At 43.0% G+C, this 20,973-nt stretch overlaps 1 protein-coding gene across 4 annotated transcripts in view; it reads left to right on the top strand.

Annotated features, from left to right (window-relative positions):
- tox (thymocyte selection-associated high mobility group box) overlaps nucleotides 1–20,973 on the top strand; it is a 255,159-nt gene that overhangs the window by 209,240 nt on the left and 24,946 nt on the right. For all 4 annotated transcript variants that reach the window (XM_078217082.1, XM_078217081.1, XM_078217079.1 and 1 more), the window contains one exon: nucleotides 4,316–4,546. In XM_078217082.1, coding sequence (XP_078073208.1) covers nucleotides 4,316–4,546 — 231 coding nt within the window. The remainder of the gene's footprint in view (nucleotides 1–4,315; nucleotides 4,547–20,973) is intronic.

Here is a 20,973-nt window from a genome sequence, read left to right as displayed (position 1 = left end):
ATAGGGGAGGGGGAGGAATTCATTTAAATGTGGTGGTGGACAGAGGAACTGTGGTTGCTGACAATAGCCGCAGGGGTGGAGGAGGTGGGGGCTGGCTCAGACTGTGGGGGAGGGGGGTGTAGATGGGGCTGATGACCGCTAGGAGAGAGGGGGCCAATGATCAGGAAGGGGGCCCTGAGACCTCTGCAGTGAGGCACAGGAGAAGTTTGTGCAAGTTATGATAAGGGCATCCTTTAAAGATGGCGCCCGGATCTCTGTGCAGCCAGGTTTATCCGGTGTGTTTAGTCTATGCCTCTTGATTTTTTTAAACAGTGTTGTAAGGTCTGGAGAGAAATCCAACCTGTTTCTCTCTCTCTGGAAACAACACTCTGCCATTTTGTGGTAAGATTTAGCCCATCGAATTGGCCATCATTGGAAAGGACATTGAACGTATAATGGGCAGCCTAAAATAAAAACTGCCGGTTTTACACTCTTATTGAAGTTGAAGATTTTACACATTGAAATTGTAATTTAATGCCCCTCTCCTCCCCCCACCAGTGGTAAGCTTGGAGGAGGAGGGGCGTTTAGTCACGCAGGATGGTGTGGGGTACAAATCCCAGTGCCTCCCCATATCCACCCGATCAATTCTGGGAATAAATATTTATGAACAGCATTCCCACCCAAATGTTAATTGAGGCCCTTAAGTGAGCAATCGGTGCCTCCTTCAGGGCTCCATCCTTCCACCACTGGTATTCATCTGATGGTTGGCAAGGGAATCGCCATGCATGGAGCCCAAAAAGCAAATCCTATGTAGCTTCCAGGGAAGGTCCCTCATTGATCGAGGGACCCAGCATCTGGAAAGAGTGGGCCTGTCTGAGCCATTGCTTGCCCTTTCCTCCAACCTCCACCTCCCAATTCTAGCCTGTGACCCCCTTTCCATAACCCCCCCTCTGCCATCCCAGGCCTCTGGTGGGTTCATTACCGTGGCTGTAGGATTCGCATTCTAATCAGTATTCTGCAACTTGATTCTGTCTGTTTGCACTGTTTGAGAGCAGATTTCCACTCCATCTGACGAAGGAGCAGTGCTCCGAAAGCTTATGGTATTTGCTACCAAATAAACCTGTTGGACTTTAACCTGGTGTTGTGAGACTTCTTACTGGGTTCATTACCAGCAGCAGCCACCTCTCATAGAATCCATAGAATCATGAAATCCCTACAGCGCAGAAGGAGGACATTCGATCCATTGGGTCTGCACCGACTACAATCCCACCCAGCCCCATTCCCATAACCCCACATATTAACCCTGCTAATCCCCCTGATGCTAAGGGACAATTTATCATGGCCAATTAACCTAACCCGCACATCTTTGGACTGTGAGAGGAAACTAGAACACCCAAAAAACACCTGCCTCCGTTGTCAATCAAAAATCTACCTGAGGACACAAGAGATAGATTACTAAGTGGGAAAGAAATGTACACTACTGGAAGCAATGCACTGAGAGAAAATAAGAACCATATGAAGTGGAACTGAGATACTTTCTGTGAGAAGATGCAGGTTATCAAAAGATGCAGATCCCTAATGTTATAATTCCTTTTCCCTGGGTCAGAGAATTAGTTAGCACACAGACAGGGATGTGAAGTTTCATAATAGAAAATGAGTTCAGATGAAGGCAGAATGAGTAGAAATGAGGACTAGCTGTAGCCAATTAAATCCCAATGTATAAATTGTGGAATTATTTTCAATTAAATCGTTCTTTTGTTTTGCTATTTTTAAATTTTGAGATAAAAGGGTGTTTGCTGATGTAGTTTGTGTTTGAACCAGTATTAGCTTTCATGAATCATGTCATATTATAACTTATAGGATCAACTTACTGCAGGTTAGGAGATCTGAATCTTGGTATGACAGGAGGAAAATATTTCTAATTTTTCTAACATAAGATAAATGACTTTTCAAAAATTAAACCTAAAAGATAATACTTTAATTCTCACACTTACTTATTTTGCCATTTATTTAACCCTTGCTTATTTTTCCACTAATTTATTACTTCTGACATAAGATGATTGAAACTATCCAAAAAAGAAAATAAATTATTAAAAGTGAAACGTTAACATAAAAGTATTACACTTCAAAGTAAGTTTATTTGGTGTGATTTCACTTACACAACTTGATCATTCTCTGCAGGAATCTGACTGTAATATGATTCCCTTTAGAGTGAATGTTCATTGAAAGAAAATGGTATTAAGATCATTAATAAAAAGCTCATTTTCCCTGGTGGCTTGGCAAGTTTCTGAATTGAGTAGTTCAAGTATAAACTAGGAGAACTCCAAATTTGTACAGTTAGCTAATCTCTGCTTGGAATAGCATTTCTAAGTTAGGGAGTACTATTGTTTTAAATAGCTAAAGTTCCTGCTTCCAGACAGTATCAAACGTCTTCATGTGTGTTGACAAATGGTAAAAACTGTACCAGCTCAACTCTGATGTCTCCTATGGTTAGGTAGCCTTTTAGTGCTCACAATGACGATTCACAGTGAGAGACAGAAGATGACTGCATTCTGTGGTACCACATCCAATTAGCAATCAATGGGAGAGAATTTCCTTGCAGTTGCTCCCATTCTGCCACCATAACTTTGGTGACAATTTGTCATAAACTCCATTTAGGTGGAGAAACTGGTTTTCCACTGAATATTTCACCAAAATTGCAATGGTTGAACAGAAAAAGGACATTCATCTCCAATGTCTTCAAAGGAAGAGAAGGGGATGAAAATATTCAAGAAAGAAGGTCCAGTTCATCATAAATTCTCTAATGTCTTATGTTATTTTATGGATGATAAATTCCCATTGTCCTTTCACTTGGATGGATCTTAAATGGATGGATTTTAAAATTGATATATTCACTTTCAGAACCTTTGGGAATTAGTTGCTGCCCTGAAAGTTGCAAATAAATATTTCAGTAGATATTTCATTAAAATATTCCAAAAATGTCTGTTTCAGGAGAGAGGTATTACATCCTTCTGTTTTGCCTTACTATCCGACATAGACTATATGAACAGCTTTGGTGTTTATTTGCTATTGAGTAGCCCGAGTTTTGTATAGTTACTCCCTTGTAATATTTGCATTGATTTTAAATTTTAGGTTTGAAAAAGTTGTGGGAGGCATCAAATGAGTAGGTATACTTATTACAGAGTGGAATATTTGAACAGAAAGTCCAGACAAGAGAGGAAAAGTGGTTTTCTCGTGCAACTTCCTAGTTCAGTTGACAACTTTGTGAAAGTTATGGTCAATGGCCAGAGCGAATGAAGTAGCGCAGCAGTATTAGAATAAAATTTAACCAGTTAATTTTCAACATAGTGTGCTTTGTACTGTAGAATTGCAGCAGCGTTGTGATAGTAAACAGTACTGAAATTTTGCCAAAAGAAAATTGTTCCACATATTTTGTTTAAATAACTTCCTATTAAGTTCCAATCTATTCTTTCCATCATATAAATGCAAAATGAGAATATTGTTTAACAGATTGGGTCACCATTCAGCTGGATTGCTGAGAAGAGGGAGTTTCAAACACTATAAATGAATATATATTTCAGGGTGCATTGACTGTATTCATTTTTACACCTTGCAATGAAAATATTGTATAATATAGTTTAATTGGCCAATGTGATAAATCTATTTAACTGAAAACTTTTATTTAGGTCACAGTAGGTTTATTGTACTGTTCTGCTTATTTAGTCAAGGTTTGCAAAACATTACTGCAAATCAAATAGCGAGAAATGACTTACCAATGTTATCACATGAATGCTTAATGTACTTGCATCATATGTTTCTTTCCACTATTTTAACTGCAGTGTTAAAACGATTGGATTGTCATTTATAAAGTGTTTCCATATCATCACTAATAAATTACCAGTAGTAATTTCCAGATTCTTTTATTTTGTATTATCTATGTTTGAGTGGTTACTATTTGTACAAAATGACTTAAAACACACAGAAGCATTCATACACAGCAAAAAAAAGGCAGAATTCCAAATACATTACCAGATTAAAAATATTTGACTCTTGTTGATTTAGTACCCTGTACTGTATTTCTAATTTTCCAACTTGCTTTGCTGTTTAAATTCACGGTTTTTAAAAAATCATTTTAATGATAACATGTAAAAGTGTTGTTAAATGAAAATATAACATTGTAATACATCCAAGAACCGTTGCAAAATCACCATTAATTAAGTCACTGGATATTTGTATAGTGAATGAAGTACTTTTCATTATTGGGAAAGATTGTAGCAGTTTAAAATATACATGTGATCATTATTAAATCAACACCTCTGATTCTTGCATAACACAGATGAACGGTGGTGAGAAACGGACAGCTGTAGATGTGGGAAAGAAACCCAAAACTCCAAAAAAGAAGAAAAAGAAGGATCCAAATGAGCCACAGAAACCTGTGTCCGCCTACGCCCTATTTTTTCGCGATACTCAAGCAGCTATCAAAGGTCAAAATCCAAATGCCACTTTTGGTGAAGTTTCAAAGATTGTTGCCTCAATGTGGGATGGTTTAGGTGAAGAACAAAAACAGGTAAGAACAAGGACACAGTATTGAGCCATGTTGATTAATATGCAGTTCAGATCAGTGCAATATGTAAACACTCTAAATAATTCATTATATTTCTGTGTATTGGGCAAATACAGATTCTTCTCCTGGGTGGAAGGTCAATATAATTTTCAGTGAGGCAGGAGTCTATCTGTACCACGGTGCCAATACTGACCGATTGTCTCGGGTTGAGTGTCATTTAAATGCTTGTAGCAGCTCCAAGCAGGATACTGAATTCAAATAGAGATCCCATCGTGGGAAGGGGGGGGTGAACATTTTCCTGCAGCAACACTTGTGCTTCTGCCACAGAGCAACAGGACCACCGGGGTGGCACGGTGACTCAGTGGTTAGCACTGCTGCCTCACAGCGCCAGGGACCCAGGTTCGATTCCCAGCTCAGGTCACTGTCTGTGTGGAGTCTCCACGTTCTCTCTGTGGGTTTCCTCTGGTGCTCCGGTTTCCTCCCACGGTCCAAAAGAAGTGCTGGTTAGGTGCATTGGCCATACTAAATTCTCCCTGAGTGTACCCGAATAGGCGCCAAAGTGTGGCAACTAGGGGATTATCACAGTAACTTCATTGCAGTGTTAATGTAAGCCTACATGTGGCACTAATAAATAAACTAAAGAATATTTTTGGAATAATTTGAAAATTACGGAGCAACCGACTGCATGATCAATTCCACTCCCTTAAGGTCATCAAAATATAAATCTCCATCCCATGTTATAGAAACAACGTGTACCAGGAATGCATTTCATTGCTAGAGTACAACATTCTTATGATGCATCCCATTCATTTGCATTGTATACTATACCCCCATAGTTAGAAAGACAAAAAGACAAATGGGATGTCAGTCACTTTTTGTTTAGCTTATTACATAGAAACATAGAACAGTACAGCACAGAACAGGCCCTTCGGTTCACGATGTTGTGCCGAGCTTTATCTGAAACCAAGATCAAGCTATCCCACTCCCTATCATCCTGGTGTGCTTCATGTGCCTATCCAATAACCGCTTAAATGTTCCTAGAGTGTCTGACTCCACTATCACTGCAAGCAGTCCATTCCACACCCCAACCACTCTCTGCATAAAGAACCTACCTCTGATATCCTTCCTATATCTCCCACCATGAACCCTATAGTTATGCCCCCTTGTAATAGCTCCATCCACCCGAGGAAATAGTCTTTGAACGTTCACTCTATCTATCCCCTTCATCATTTTATAAACCTCTATTAAGTCTCCCCTCAGCCTCCTCCGCTCCAGAGAGAACAGCCCTAGCTCCCTCAACCTTTCCTCATAAGACCTACCCTCCAAACCAGGCAGCATCCTGGTAAATCTCCTCTGTACTCTTTCCAGCGCTTCCACGTCCTTCTTGTAGTGAGGTGACCAGAACTGCACACAATATTCCAAATGTGGTCTCACCAAGGTCCTGTACAGTTGCAGCATAACCCCACGGCTCTTAAACTCCAACCCCCTGTTAATAAAAGCTAACACACTATAGGCCTTCTTCACAGCTCTATCCACTTGAGTAGCAACCTTTAGAGATCTGTGGATATGGACCCCAAGATCTCTCTGTTCCTCCACAGTCTTCAGAACCCTACCTTTGACCCTGTAATCCACATTTAAATTAGTCCTACCAAAATGAATCACCTCACATTTATCAGGGTTAAACTCCATTTGCCATTTTTCAGCCCAGCTTTGCATCCTATCTATGTCTCTTTGCAGCCTACAACAGCCCTCCACCTCATCCACTACTCCACCAATCTTGGTGTCATCAGCAAATTTACTGATCCACCCTTCAGCCTCCTCCTCTCAGTCATTAATAAAAATCACAAAGAGCAGAGGACCAAGCACTGATCCCTGTGGCACTCCGCTGGCAACCTGCCTCCAGTCCGAAAATTTCCCATCCACCACCACCCTCTGTCTTCGATCAGATAGCCAGTTACCTATCCAATCGGCCAACTTTCCCTCTATCCCACACCTCCTTACTTTCATCATAAGCCAACCATGGGGGACCTTATCAAACGCCTTACTAAAATCCATGTATATGACATCAACTGCCCTACCTTCATCAACACACTTAGTTACCTCCTCAAAACATTCAATCAAATTTGTGAGGCACGACTTGCCCTTCACGAATCCGTGCTGACTATCCCGGATTAATCCGCATCTTTCTAAATGGTCATAAATCCCATCCCTAAGGACCTTTTCCATCAATTTACCAACCACCGAAGTCAGACTAACCGGTCTATAATTACCAGGGTCATTTCTATTCCCTTTCTTAAACAGAGGAACAACATTCACCACTCTCCAGTCCTCTGGCACCATCCCCGTGGACAGTGAGGACCCAAAGATCAAAGACCTTATTCACAGATGCACCACTGGCAAAACCAAAAATTTATCACCGATCCTTAATTGCCCTTGAGAAAGTGATGGTGAGCCACCTTCTTGAAACACTGCAGTCCTTGTGGTCCACAAAGTCCCGTTAGGTCAGGAGTTCCAGGATATTGCCCCAATGCAATGAAGGAAGGGTGATATATTCCAAGTCAGGATGATGAGTGACTTAAGCTTGCACATCGGGGTATTTCCATGTGCTTCTTTCCATTGTTCATCTAGGTGGTAGAAATTACAGGTTTGGAAGGTGTTGATAAGCCTTGGTGAGTTGCTGTGATACATCCTGCAGGTGGGACATTCTGTAGCTACAGCCTGCCAGTAGTGTGGGGAGTGAATATTTAGAGTGGTGAATGGGGTGCCAATCAAGTGTGCTGCTTTGTCTCAGGTGGTGTTGAGCTTCTTGAATGTTACTGGAGCTGCATTCATCCAGGCAAGTGGAGAGTATTTCATCATACTCCTGACCTGTGCCTTGTAGTTGGTTTTCAGGTGAATCAAAAGAGAAGTCACTTGCCACAGAATGCCCAGCCTCTGACCTGGACTTCTAACCTTTGTAGTTACATGCTGCTCCAATTAAGTTTCTGGTCAGTGTTGACGGCTAGGGTGTTGATGTTGGAGGATTCAGCAATAGTAATGCCATTGTACGTGATGAGGAGGAACTTAGACTCCCTGCTACTGAAGATGGTAATTGCCACGTATCAGCACAAGCCTGCAAGTTGTCCAGGTCTTGCTGCTTGTGGCACAAAATATTTCATGATCTGATCAGTTGCGAATGGAACAAAACGCTCTGCGCTCATCAATGAACAACTCTACTTCTGACCTTATTATGGAAGCAAGGTCATTGATGAAACAGCTTTTAGTTGGGCCTAGGAAACTGCTTCAGGAGCTCGTGCAAGGATATTCTGGGGCTGAGATGGTTTGTTTCCCAACAACTACAACTAGCTTCATTTGTATCAGGTATGTCACCAGCTTGTGGGGGTTTCCCCAAATCTCACTGAGTTCCATTTTATAAGGGCTCCTCAGCGGGAGAGGCAGTCACTCTCACTCTCAGCATGAAATCCTGCGATTAACAACTGAAAAGCAGCAGAGTATCCTCCTGACTAAGTTGACTCTTCCAGTTGCCCCAGATTCTCCTAAGCCTGGCCAATGAAAGGGAGGAAAAGCTGCCCCACTGACTTTACTTTGAATTTTTGTAAAACGGTTGTGATTTAATGGGGAATGGAGGGGTGTAGACTTGGTGCCAGGACAGGAAATAATTTTTCAGCTATGTCATAGGGTTGCATTTTATTGAGGGATGAAGGGTGTGTGACCACGGGAGCGAAAGTCGGGTCACTCCTCTGTGCAAGCCGTAATATGCTGCAAGCTAAATTGGCTCACAGTGGAACATCTGTCTTTCACTGAGGAGAAACGCCCACCCTCGGGATTGCTGGCAGCTCCAACACTCCCAGCAGAGCCAGGAGTTCAGTAGTGGGCACTGCAAGGACTGCAACCAGTCCCAAGAAACCCCAGAGGGTCCCGGAGTAAGGTAAGACCGGAGTATTGAGCTGGGAGGGTATGGGCAGCTTGGGGAGAGGAAGTGCTTTGGAGATCAGGCGGGTAGGAAAGAAGTGGGTGTACTGTCTGAGGGGAGTGTACTATCTGAGGGGGTGTACTACCTAAGGGGGCTGCTACCGATGCACAAAGGGCACCCCCGAAGATAGTATACCCCCCCACCTACTTCACTTCTCACCCTTCTAAAGACTTGCTCACTCCCACCTGACTGCCCGCGCCAACTGTCTTATTGTGTGGACAGAGTATTATCTGGGTCAATTGGATTGCGAACAAGTTCAGTTGACCCCTAATTATTTATTTACATATGGTGGGTGGTCTGCCGATTTCACTGCCTGCCCATATTATGGGATTGAGCTCAGGGGGTGGGTGGGAAAATGCCCCCACTGAAAACATGCCCGGCAGGGGCCATTGTAATATCATAAATGATCCCTGATTTAGCTGGCTGATTCAAAGCAGATGCCGGGATTGGAGCATACAACCCAGGCTAACGGTTCAATGCAGGTTGAATTCATTGTGGATTGTCAGAGGTCCTGCAAAGATGCAAGTCTACTATAAGAAAATCAGATAAGTTTCCAGGTGACCAGGCTAACTTTGCACTATTGACCAACCTGATAAAAAAAATAGATCAATTAGGGATTCAATTTATTTACTGTTTGTGGGACCTCATTACATGTAAATTACAGCTGTAATTTAATCTGTTTACGCAGATAATAAGTGTGTGTATATCATTAATCATGATGTACTAGACTTAGTTCAGTGATAGCATTCTTCCCTCTAAATTAGGCTTGGGTTTTAAATGCATAGGCCCAAATGTTTGCTCCTCGCTCGGACAGGCAGAGTTGACTCTTACAAAAACAAATAACATAAAAGATAGCTTATTCCTTTATAACCACTTGAAACTGTTTACCTTTGTCACAGTCACATAGGATGTCACTTGTGACTTTGATAAGATCCATTTTGATACAGTGGTTAGAGCAGAAACCAGATTGGAAGGATTTAAACGTGGAGTTGCAGGAAAGATGGGAATGGATTTAGGTGACAACATGTTCAAGGACTTTATTAGGAAAGGGAAGTGGGAGATGAGACCATTATTATGTGATAGCGTCTCACTTTTTCTGTGCATGTCAGCATGCTGCTCCTGCACTCACTCAGTGTGAGGGTGACCACTCTCTCAATAGTGGAATTTTATGCGCTCAGATCCCTGAGCCATATCAGTGAACATGTGTTGCATGGATTCTGCCATTATTTTCCAATGATCCGCAACACTTTGAAACTCATCTGCCCCGACGTTCCAGAAAGACCTTTTTTGTTTGTGAGAATCAAGGCCTAGCATCTCCACCCAATGGAGCATAGCTGTGACTGTCCTCCATCTTCTGAGGAGGACTAGCCACAGCCGACTCTGCCTCACTCTCCTACTCCTGTGGTGTGCTACTTTCTGTTTGAATATTGATTGAGGCCAAACAATCGTGAGTGTGTCTGTGCTGGTGGTTTGTGTAGAGATATATGCCACGGTGCAGTGATGACAACCCAGGCTAGTCAACAGGTGGATCAATTTTGAAAGTTTTAATTTATCAGTGTCACAAGTAGGCTTACATTAACACTGCAATGAAGTTACTGTGAACATCTCCTAGTTGCCACACTCTGGCGCCTGTTCGGGTACATTGAGGGAGAATTTAGCATGGCCAATGCATCTAACCAGCATGTCACAACCAGCCTTATAGTTGACTATGTTCAGAGAGCTACAGCATGCACTGGGCAGGACTTTCCTCCATACCCTTTACCCATCAGATGATCCTGCTCTTCAGTCTTCCATCTCGCTGTTGCCCTTAGCCAGACCCAACGGCCCCCTCACACTATGAAGTGCCACCTCCTCCATTAGTGACAGGTTGTGAAGGTCAGCCACATCATCACTTGTTAAAGCCATTTTGCAACTGTTGTGAGCTCTCTTTTCCTGAAAGATGGGAAGACAATAATGTAAGTGTAGCCCGACCTCCGTCACCTATTGCAGCGTGACATTGCCATGAGCTGATGCTGCTGTTCACTGATACAACTGGCCACTTTCTCTGATAGTGTTGGGGAAATCTATGGGCACTGAGTCTGTTTGGCTCGTCTGCAAGCTGCTATATCCAGAGTACCATGGTACTGCTCGCCACTCATCTTTCCAGATTTTAACAGGTCATTCAACCTCTCACGACACTGGAACCTCTGTATCAGGCCTCCACTGCTGACCTCCATGGTCATCTCCATGCAGAACCTTGTGGTTGCTGAAGAAGGGTTTCATCTCTGGATCCCTGGAAAAGAATGTTTTGCCTCATGACAACTGCCTCCCTCAATGTCTCAGGAGAGGTATTGGAAAACCTTGGCACCACCAAATAGGCCCTTTGCATCTGAAAATCACATTCTGCCACTGACACTGGTGCTTAACTGATGCAGAGTTGGGACCTGGAAATTATCCGGGCAGCAGATTCTCAGTTGAAAACCCAGCCCTAAGCCACTAAACCAAGGTCAACCCTGTCAGGTCAAAGTGAACATCAAATATCCCAAGACTTTACTTGAAGAGGAGCAGGAAAGATTGCCCTGGCAAACTTTTATGCCTTAGCTAAAACTATGCAAATTAGCTGGCCATTTATTTCAATGCTCTTATTGGAACTGCTGTGTGCAAATTGGTTGTGTTAATCTGCACTACGACAGTGACCATAGTTCACATTGACTGTGACACATTTTGGGATCTGCTGAAGGTGTGAAAGGTGCTATAAAAATGCAAGTTTTTTTAACAGAGGAAAGCAATGAAAAAAGACATTCAGCACAACAATGAAAATGGCTTGGATGTGTCTCAATTTGAATTTGAACAACAGATGAGCTGGATAGGATGAACAGTCGTTTCTTGTTTCTGGTTTCTTCTGTTATTACATTGTTAGTGATATTATTGTTCCTCAGGGAGTTTTTAGGTTGGCTCAGTTCCTGGAACAGACCGTGTGGCAAACTTTACTCCCACACTGCCAGGCTGACAGCTGTGACAAGTTTAGAATATAGCTGATGGCATATTAGCTGAAGCACAAACTGCTGTGAACTTTTTATCTCAATTTTGGAATTCAATTTTTTTTGATACGTGCATGTGTTAGGACCTGGAGTAATTACATTGTGGGGGCGATTCTCCAGCCCCGTGCGCTCATGCTCAGATTGCGCTGGGGCTGTGAGGAGGCAGAGAATCATGTGGGAACTGGAAAATCCCACCCGGGGTATCCACACTCTGAGCCTTCATTGGGATCTAACATACGGGCAACTCAGATAGCCCTGGTGAGAAAACACATACCTGTCATATCTCGGTGAGGGAGGGGGCGGGGGCTGAGTGGGGGAGCAGGGGGGGGAGGGTGGGGGGGGGCTGGCAAGAACAAGAGAGTCATCCCTGGTGTCTTGACCAATATTTTTCCTTCAATCCGCATCACAAAAACAGATTACGTGCTCATTATCACATCACTATTGGGGGGAGTTTGCTAGTCTACATGTTGGTTACCATGGAGGGAATTCTCCAGCCTCCTAGCCACGTGTTTCCTGGCATGGGAGGTGGCATGCTGTCCACTGCTGGCCGGATTCCCTGGTCTCATCGCTGTCAATGGGATTTCCCATTAATGTCACCCCACGCCATCGCAAAACCGCCGGAGGGGGTGTGCTGCCAGTTGGACCAGAGAATCCCGCCGGTGTGAACGGCTGGCGAATTCCTCCCCCAAACTTCCCACTTTACAACAGTGATTACACTTCAAGAAGTATTTAATTAGTGTAAAGATCTTGGAGATGTCAAGTGGTTGTGAAAAACGTCATAAAGACGCGAATCTTTCCTTTTTATTTACATGCATTACAAACGCTCCGTGGGCAGGAATTGTAGGGTCTTGGTACCTAGCATGGAACCTTGCTGGAGGTGAGCAGTGTCGGAGTTAGGGCTCCAATACTGTTGCCCCAAGTGTGTACTTGTGTCTCGTGAAGCTTCACATCAGTAGCACAATTTCACAATTTATGCCGTATAAGCTTTACTTCACATAGCTAGACAGTAAACAATCACAAAATAACTGATGCATTATACATCATGAAGACCCATCAATAGGAATAAAATTCCAATATACATCTTTATATTATGCTTTTGTTTGCTAATCTCACCACAATAAAGCTTTGTAATGCTACTGCAGTTACCATCAGTAGTTTGGTGTGCAATAAAATGTACATGTCTATGGACCTGGCACAGGTAAGGCACTAAAAAGTATTGAACTATTTTTTAAGACAGTAAGGTTTGATTTTAGCCAGAAAACTTGTTACTCAATTAAAAGTAGAGTGTTTGGGGAGAGTTATAGAACAAAGAGGTCTGGGGGTACATGTTCATAGCTCCTTGAAAGTGGAGTCACAGCTGGACAGATTGGTGAAGCAGACATTAAGCATGCTTGGTTTCATTGGTCAGAACATTGAATACAGGAGTTGGGACATCTTGTTGAAGTTGTACAAGACATTGGTAAGACCACATTTGGAATACTGTGTACAGTTCTGGTTACCCTATTACAGAAAGGATATTATTAAACTAGAAAGAGTGCAGAAAAGATTTACAAGGATGCTACTGGGACTTGATTGTTTGAGTTATAAGGAGAGGCTGGATAGACTGGGACTTCTTTCTCTGGAGCGTAGGAGGCTCCAGAGGTGATCTTATAGAGGTTGATAAAATAATGATGGGCATAGATCAGCTAGATAGTCAATATCTTTTCCCAAAGGTAGGGGAATCTAAAACTAGAGGGCATAGGTTTAAGGTGAGAGGGGAGAGATACGAAAGGGTGCAGAGGGGCAATTTATTTCACACAGAGGGTGGTGAGTGTCTGGAACAAGCTGCCAGAGGTAGTAGTAGAGGCGGGTACAATTTTGTCTTTTAAAAAGCATTTGGACAGTTGCATGGGTGAGATGGGTATAGAGGGTTATGGGCCAAATGCAGGCAATTGGGACTAGCTTAGGGGTTAAACAAAGGGTGGCATGGACAAGTTGGGCCGAAGGGCCTGTTTCCATGTTGTAAACCTCTATGACTCTAAATTTAGCAAATGTAACAGTTGATTCCCCCAATTAAACTGAATCAACTGTTGCCGATCTAATGTTAATCTCGCACAGATTGAGAAATAGTGCTGCTTCTGTAGAAATACAGCAGTAGAGTCTTTAGATGGGAGCCTCCATATGAGAATGCATCATCAAAACTGTTCAAAAACAATCCGATTGCAAAGATGACAGCAGACTGACATTCCATCACTATTTTGAATAATATAGTGTGTGATCATGAGATCTTTGGATCAAATAGAAACATTCATATCTTATACATATATTCTTCTACCCATCACCTCCAATTCCTGCTCCACCTCATCCTCCTCCTCCGCCATCTCCTCTCCTCCACCAACTTCACCCTCTCTCTCCCACCACCTACTCCTCCTCTCCATTTCTGCTTCTTCTTCATTTCCGCTTCTTCCCTCCTTGCATCTTTTCCCATATGCACGTAACATACAATTGTAGTCGCTCCTTCCCTCCCTTTTGTGTGCAGCCCACACATCAACGCTGCTGGTATTTTCCTCATAATTCCTGTTACATTGTTAATTCTTTCAACAGCTCTTTAGAAACATGGTCAAAATGAGGCCTTTGCTCAGAGAAACTTTTACTGCCAGTTGGAGATAATAATAGCAGGGCTTCCCTTTGTAATGAGCAGTGATTTCTGTTTTGTTTGTTTCTTAAAACGTAAAGCCAGCTGCTGAAGTTGCTAACTGCCATGGATTAATTTACTGATCCGCAAATTAATGATCAGGTAACATTAGCAACTGTTGAACACGACAACATATGCTTGCTTTCAGCTGCATAATTTATCTGCAGTAACCTTAACTCAGGCAGTTTAACTCAATCGCAACACCTAATTACTTCACCCACGGTATTTATTCTGTGTTTGACGCTTCAACGTTACTGCTAATGTGAGGGCTGAGCCGATGGAAATGGGAAGAATTTAATTTCCCACTCGGTCTTTCCTGCTGATGCTGTCCTTCCCCTGGTAATAGTGGCAAGTGTAAATAGTTAATTTGCTTTAATTATGAGCCTGTCCTGCTGAATTAGGAGCAGCAAGAATGTGAAGAGCTGGAATCATACTTCTGAGGCAGCTGACAAATCCTTTGAGTCCAGAAACCAATGTCTTCTTCTCTGAGCTGTCAGTAATTCCATTAATATTATGTCCAGTCAAGTCAATCAAATCATTTACTCCTCATTGGTGCTCAGACAGCAGATAGATAAGGGATCATAGCTTCCTTTCTTTCATTCCTCCTGACACATTTTACTTGTGATTGAATGTCGGATTGCAGCAAAATATTTCACAAACCTTGCATCGTACGTGTTGTTTTTCCTGCGATCTACGTGTACACACGAGCGATTTTGGAAAGTTTGAGCTTGTGTGTCTGAATGGGATAAACCATCGAAATAGAAGCTCATCCACAAAAACAAGGTATTGTAGTAATGATGAACCATTTTGTTTCAAAGACATTTTCCTTCTCTTGCCAGCAATTAACTCCAGACAATCCGTGATTGACTATTTCATTGTAACTTTAGGGAAGAAAGTGATGTTGCATTTGGAAGTCACAGCAATGGGCTGAATTGTCCCAGTACATGATGGCGGGCATGGAGCTGGGAAAATAGGGGGTAGTCACGCAGGAAGGCTCTTCAATGTACTCACACTGCTAGGGAAAGTACCAGGGACAAGCTGGGAATCGGATCAGCTGCCCGCTCCATGGAGACAGGCAACCACTTAAGCTTATTTAGGCTAAATGAAACCCCCAGAAGGAAAATTAACAGCAAAACGGAGAAAAAAAGAATAGTGGTCAGAGTGGTCTTGTATACTTTAAAAAGGAACACTAGTAAAATGGAGAAATGGTCTGAACTGTTTGTTCTTTCTGGGCCTCGCTGGAATTTTGCCTCTAGTGGAATGCCTCCCCATGCCATCTGAGGAGACCGCCATGTTCAATGGTGACAGGCTGGGTGAGTCATCCAAGCTAAAGGCCCAATGCCCCATTGAGTGGGCAGTGAGCATGACAGGCTGCAATCCCAATCTAATCTAATCCAGAAGAGGGGTTTCCCTTCCGTTCCTATGGACCTGCCAGCCTAGTTTTGGTTTATTTCTTATGTTTATTTCTTTGGCTTATGTGCAGCTCAGTTAGGGCGCCTCGATGGTCAGACACCCTCACAACCCTTGAGCTGCCTCAGTAATGTCCATCTCTCCCATTGGAGCTACTGAGGCCGAATTCTCCAGCTGCTCACACCCCACCGTCGTTGCCAACGAGGATGGAGAATTTGGCGCTCAGCCAAATCTCCATTCATTGCAGCGGGACCGGAGAATCCCATTGGCATGAACGGCCGGAGAATCCCACCTAGTGGCTCGATCGGTCTACATTCTCCTCGTGTCTGTGTGGGTTTCCTCCGAGTGCTCCAGTTTCCACCCACAGTCCAAAGATGTGCGGGTCAGGTTTATTGGCTATGCTAAATTGCCCTTTAGTGGCAGGGGGATTAGCAGGGTAAATGCGTGTGGTTGGAAAGATTGGACCTGGGTGGGAATGTTGCCGGTGCAGGCTTGATGGGGGCCGAATGGCCTCCTTCTGCACTGTAGGGATTCTATAATATTTCTACAATACGTAAAAATGATTTGACTTTTTAAATCTCTGTTGGCATCATATGTAAAGTCTACTTTTTCCACTTTTTAAAGTGGATTCTTAGGCAATCTCATGCAAGACAGGTAACATTTATCTGGGACAAGGAATTAAAATGGGCAGTAGTGGATTGGCTGTCCGATATACATCAGCCTGATTTCCCTTTCAGCCGGGTTGTAAAACACTACCTTTGCTCCCCCACTGAATATAGTTTGGTACCCTCATTTATCACCAGGACTATCTACAGTGGAATTTAAGCAGCAAGTGATTGACTGGCAAAATGGATGAAACAGCAGTCTAGTCCTTCCGCTGAGAAGCCCATTGCATTCCAAGAGCCAGGCCTCAATAACATTCACCAATTGAATAGCACATTCCTAATGCAACTCGCTGGTTTCAGATTGACAAAATAGCTGGTGCCCAGAAGGCTAACCTGGCCAGTAGAGGTAGGTGGGGGAGGCTGGAAGTAGATGAGGGTGAGTGTGATTGGAAGGGTGGACCTGGGCAAGAACAGCCTATGTTATTTCTATGAAGACCAAAGAAGCTCCTCCTGACCCCATAAAATAATTTTAAGACTCATCCTCTCACCGACCAGGATTAGCTTAGCAGAGCATCCATGGCAGATGTTCCAATTGGGCATTTGAATTACAACAGGATCCTGAATCAAGCAGGTGTCTGGGTTGCCTAGCAGAAAAAAATAATGCTAATGGGGCATGCGCAAGTACCCACAAGCCCTTTGTGTTGCAGCTTTCTGCAGGTTTTCTCCATTTAATAATACTCTGTTCTTTTGTTCTCCCTTCCAAAGTGAACAACTTCACATTTAGCTGACATTGCTGTATTGTACTTCTCAATTAGAGCAATGGTTCCTGTGTGATGCTGTTGTGGCATCGTGCTCATTTAGGACAATGGCCCCAAGTAACATTGCAATGATGATATGTTTTTCTGAGCAAGACTTGTGCTTTCATGTGATGGTATTATCCACAGCCTTTCCAGTTACAGCTTTGGTCCTCGCTAACATTGAAGAAGTGAAAGATAAAGGGCAGGATTCTCTGATCTCATCCATTCCTGCCCCACTGCAAGTGAGAATGGAGAATTTGGCGCTCCAGCCAAAACTCCATTCACCAACAGCGGCAACGGAGAATCCCAGCCACGAATGAGGACGGAGGTTTTGGCAAAAGTGTTGAGATCACTCCTCATGGAGTTGCAACCTGCGTTCAATATGTGGGTTTTGTCATGAGGTCTGTGATTAAACTTTACTTCCATACCATCATTCGTTGAGAGCAACCCATTTCAGCACAGGAAATGATCACAAACTGTTAATCTTCAGCACTAAACCTTAAGCACTCTTTCTGCTTTTAGACATTTATTTTAACGAGAAAAGTAGAAGAAAATATGTCCACAGACACCAAAGAAAGATTGAGGTTAAATGTTTGAAATGACAGAGGAGAAAGAACTGAAGACTTTCCCTTCAGTATTTGAAATTATATTTTTTGCATTGCATTATAATCCAAAGTTAAGATTTATGAGAAATGGAATTTTGATAGGACACCCTCAGGAAAATGTTCTTAACTCAACTATCCAGCTGCTTTATTAGCAAGCAGCTCAGATTGGATCATTTTAAATAGATACATTGCCTCTTGAGTGATGAGTTCTGAGGCCCAATTTAGATCAGGCCTCATGGCCTTTCCTGTTTGGATGCAGTGTTTTGCAGTACTCAGTTTGCAATGGCCCAGTAAAGCAACCAAACTTCGACCCTGATCCTTTAAACATTTTACTTGCTAACTGCACACTGCAATTTTAAAACTCTGCTCCTTGTTTTCAAATGCTTCCATGGCCTAGCTATTTGTCCATTCCAATCTCCAACTCCTTCTCCAGCCCTACAACCCTGCAAGATCTCTGTACACTCTGTCAACTCCAGCCTCTTGCACAGCCCCTATTGTTTTACTATTGGTGAGGTATGCTTTCAGCTGCCTCTGGCTAGAAGTTAAGGAATTCTCTCCTACTTCAGCTTCCATACTTCTCTCTATTTAAAGCCTAATAAAACCTATCTGTTTGGCCATGCATCTGCCCTAAATATCTCCAAATGTGATTCGATGTGATTGTTTGATAATGCTCCTGTGAAGCACATCAGTGCATTAAATGTGCTATATAAATGCAAGTTGTTACTTTTGACCAAGGCAGTTGAAGACTCTGCAACCAATGGAGGTTTGAATGGAGGAAGTGTGCCCAGAAAGCTGGGGCAGAACTTTATGCTCCCCGCAAGGGTGGATTCTGGGGCGGGGTGGGGAGCATAAAATTGAATGGACGGGATTGCCCTCAGGAATGCGCCTGCCCAAACCCAGATCCAACTTCATGCTTGGGCGGCAGGATCTTGAATGTGAAACCCGCCATTTCACCTATTAAGGCCCTTGAGTGGTGGTGGCAGAGTGGTATTGATTACTGGACTTGTAATCCAGAAACCCAGATTAAAGCTGCTGGGATCTGAGTTCAAATCCTAACATGGCAGATGGTGAAATTTGAATTCAATAAAAATCTGGAATTAAAAGCCCAATGATAAACTTGAAACCATTGTTGATTGTCGTTAAAAACCCATCTGGTTCAGACATTCTAATATTTTAATTTATCTTAATCCTTAACTGTACAATTATCTGATTTGAGATTAACCCGTAAAATCAATTAAATGTTTTGGTTTGAACAAGGCATACAATAAAGCAAGATGGACTCTCGAGTAGTAAATTAAAAGAGAGAGTTTATTTGAAAAAGGAAAGGAGTACACATAATACAAAATGGACTTAGAGCTTCATATGAATGATCACTGAAGGCAAGATGTTTCACCTGTTCCTTCGTTCACAGCAAATCTTACAAGTTCTGCCTTGGGAGCATCCAGTACATGACAAGTTAGCAAAGATGTCACTTCAAAGCCTTTACTTCTATCCCCTAGAATATCAATTCCTCATGTCAGACTATGCCTGTGTAATTTCATAATTGGTTCATTTAAATGCTTTGTTTTCATTGGTGTTTAATGTAGATGAGGTTGAGTGCGATTGCAAGGGTGACTACCTGATTGACTACCTATTACCAACCTAAGGGACTCTCCAATCCTGCCTGCGGTGGGTTTGGTGGCAGGGCAGAGCAAAGAATCCGAGGGGAGACAAAAGGTCGGAAATCCACCAACATAAAATCATGTTGCATTTCCCCCAATGGCAGGTTAATGGTGGGTCGGTCTTCCCACTGGCTGATGGTGGGAATGCAATTACGTCAGATTGCTGAACCTGATTGCTAAAGAGTGGTGTGCACTAGGAGGTGCTCAGTTTACCAAGAGACTTTGAGCTGAGTGCAACAAAGCCTTTTTGCCATTGTGCCATAGTGCTGCGCTGCTTCTGATGCCTGAGCAGACCAATTCCTGCCCTTCATCTCCATGCCAAGCTGGTTTTCATAGATAGCACTGTGCTGCTAGACCCATGGACCATCCTGTGTCACCAAGTCAGATCAGTACTGCGTCTGGGGTTGGCGAGTACAGGGGTGTCCTTCCTCCCCCTTTTCCACAAACCAATGTCTGACTGAACAGCACTGTGCCGAGGGACTCATGCAGCCCTCGCCACACCTTCTGATGAAGACAAGGGGGATAATGTGGGAGGAGGGTTGTGTAAGGAAGGGGGGAAATACCCGGGCTCATGATGGCAGGCAGAGAGACAAGGAGGTGGCTGAAGAAAATAACGACCAAAAGCAAAGGGAAGATCGAAGGGAGTGAAGCTGGACTCTGACAAAGCTGCATAAAAGAAAGCTCACAAACAATGGAGTCAAAGGGATTCCACATTGTTTACTGGAAGGGGAAGACCACAGATGCAGTGGGTAGAAGTTGAAGTGGGGCATGGGTGCCTCACAGGTAATGGGCTCGGAGGGAGGGTGGCTGAATCGAGGAACAGGCTTCGTCTTGAGGCTGCTAGCCTTTTCCCTCTGGGTTGCAATACCTGCATGATCTGGTGAAGACAGGTGGGCTGGAGAGAGTGATATGAGTGCACTGGACTGAAGTTTTATTATGGCATCGGGTGGACAAATCAACTGCTGGTCTCCAAGGTGAACTCGTTTGTGCTTAATTAATGAGCTTCCAAGCACAGAATCTGACGTTTCTGGCCAGCGGGAAAGGAGGACTGCCCATCACTGCACTTTGGCTGCCAATGTTTCTTTTGCAGTGTCTTTTGTTATTTGACTTTGCACAGTTGTCTATTGTCCGTGAGAACATGGCTTTAGCTGAGCTTAGCACAGAATAGCTGATTAATATTCATCCAAAGTAGACATATCAAAATAGTGTTTAAACTTATAAGATTTTAAAGCTAGCTTTAACATAACTATTTGATTAATTGCCAAATCTTCAATTGTAACTTAACTGAGGTACAGTATTTAGTCAAGCATCTGTTTCTGGCTGATTTCTAATTAAATAACCCCTAATTAATACATGTGAGTGATTATAAAGTACAGAACACAAAATGGCTTCTTATCTCAGTGTTTGCACAAAATGGCATTTTGACCTTGTTAGTTTATTACAATGAACATAACATTAAAATCTAGTACCGAAGCTCATTTACACTCTTAACCTTTGAACTACCCACTCAACCGCTGTATCCTCCCCCTTCCCTTACTTCAGTGTCACTCACGTCACCCTTAACCTTTCATCCATTTTCTCCACTCCCTTCCCGAGGGCAGGTTTCATTTGCTTTCAGAGTTCAACATTTAAAACAATAAAAACAACATTTGAATATGAAAAATAAATTGGCCGCCGATCTTTCT

Source organism: Mustelus asterias, chromosome 7, assembly GCF_964213995.1.
Source record: "Mustelus asterias chromosome 7, sMusAst1.hap1.1, whole genome shotgun sequence".
NCBI lineage: Eukaryota > Metazoa > Chordata > Chondrichthyes > Carcharhiniformes > Triakidae > Mustelus > Mustelus asterias.
Note: the sequence above shows the minus strand (reverse complement) of the source record. Positions and strands in the feature narration are given on the sequence as shown.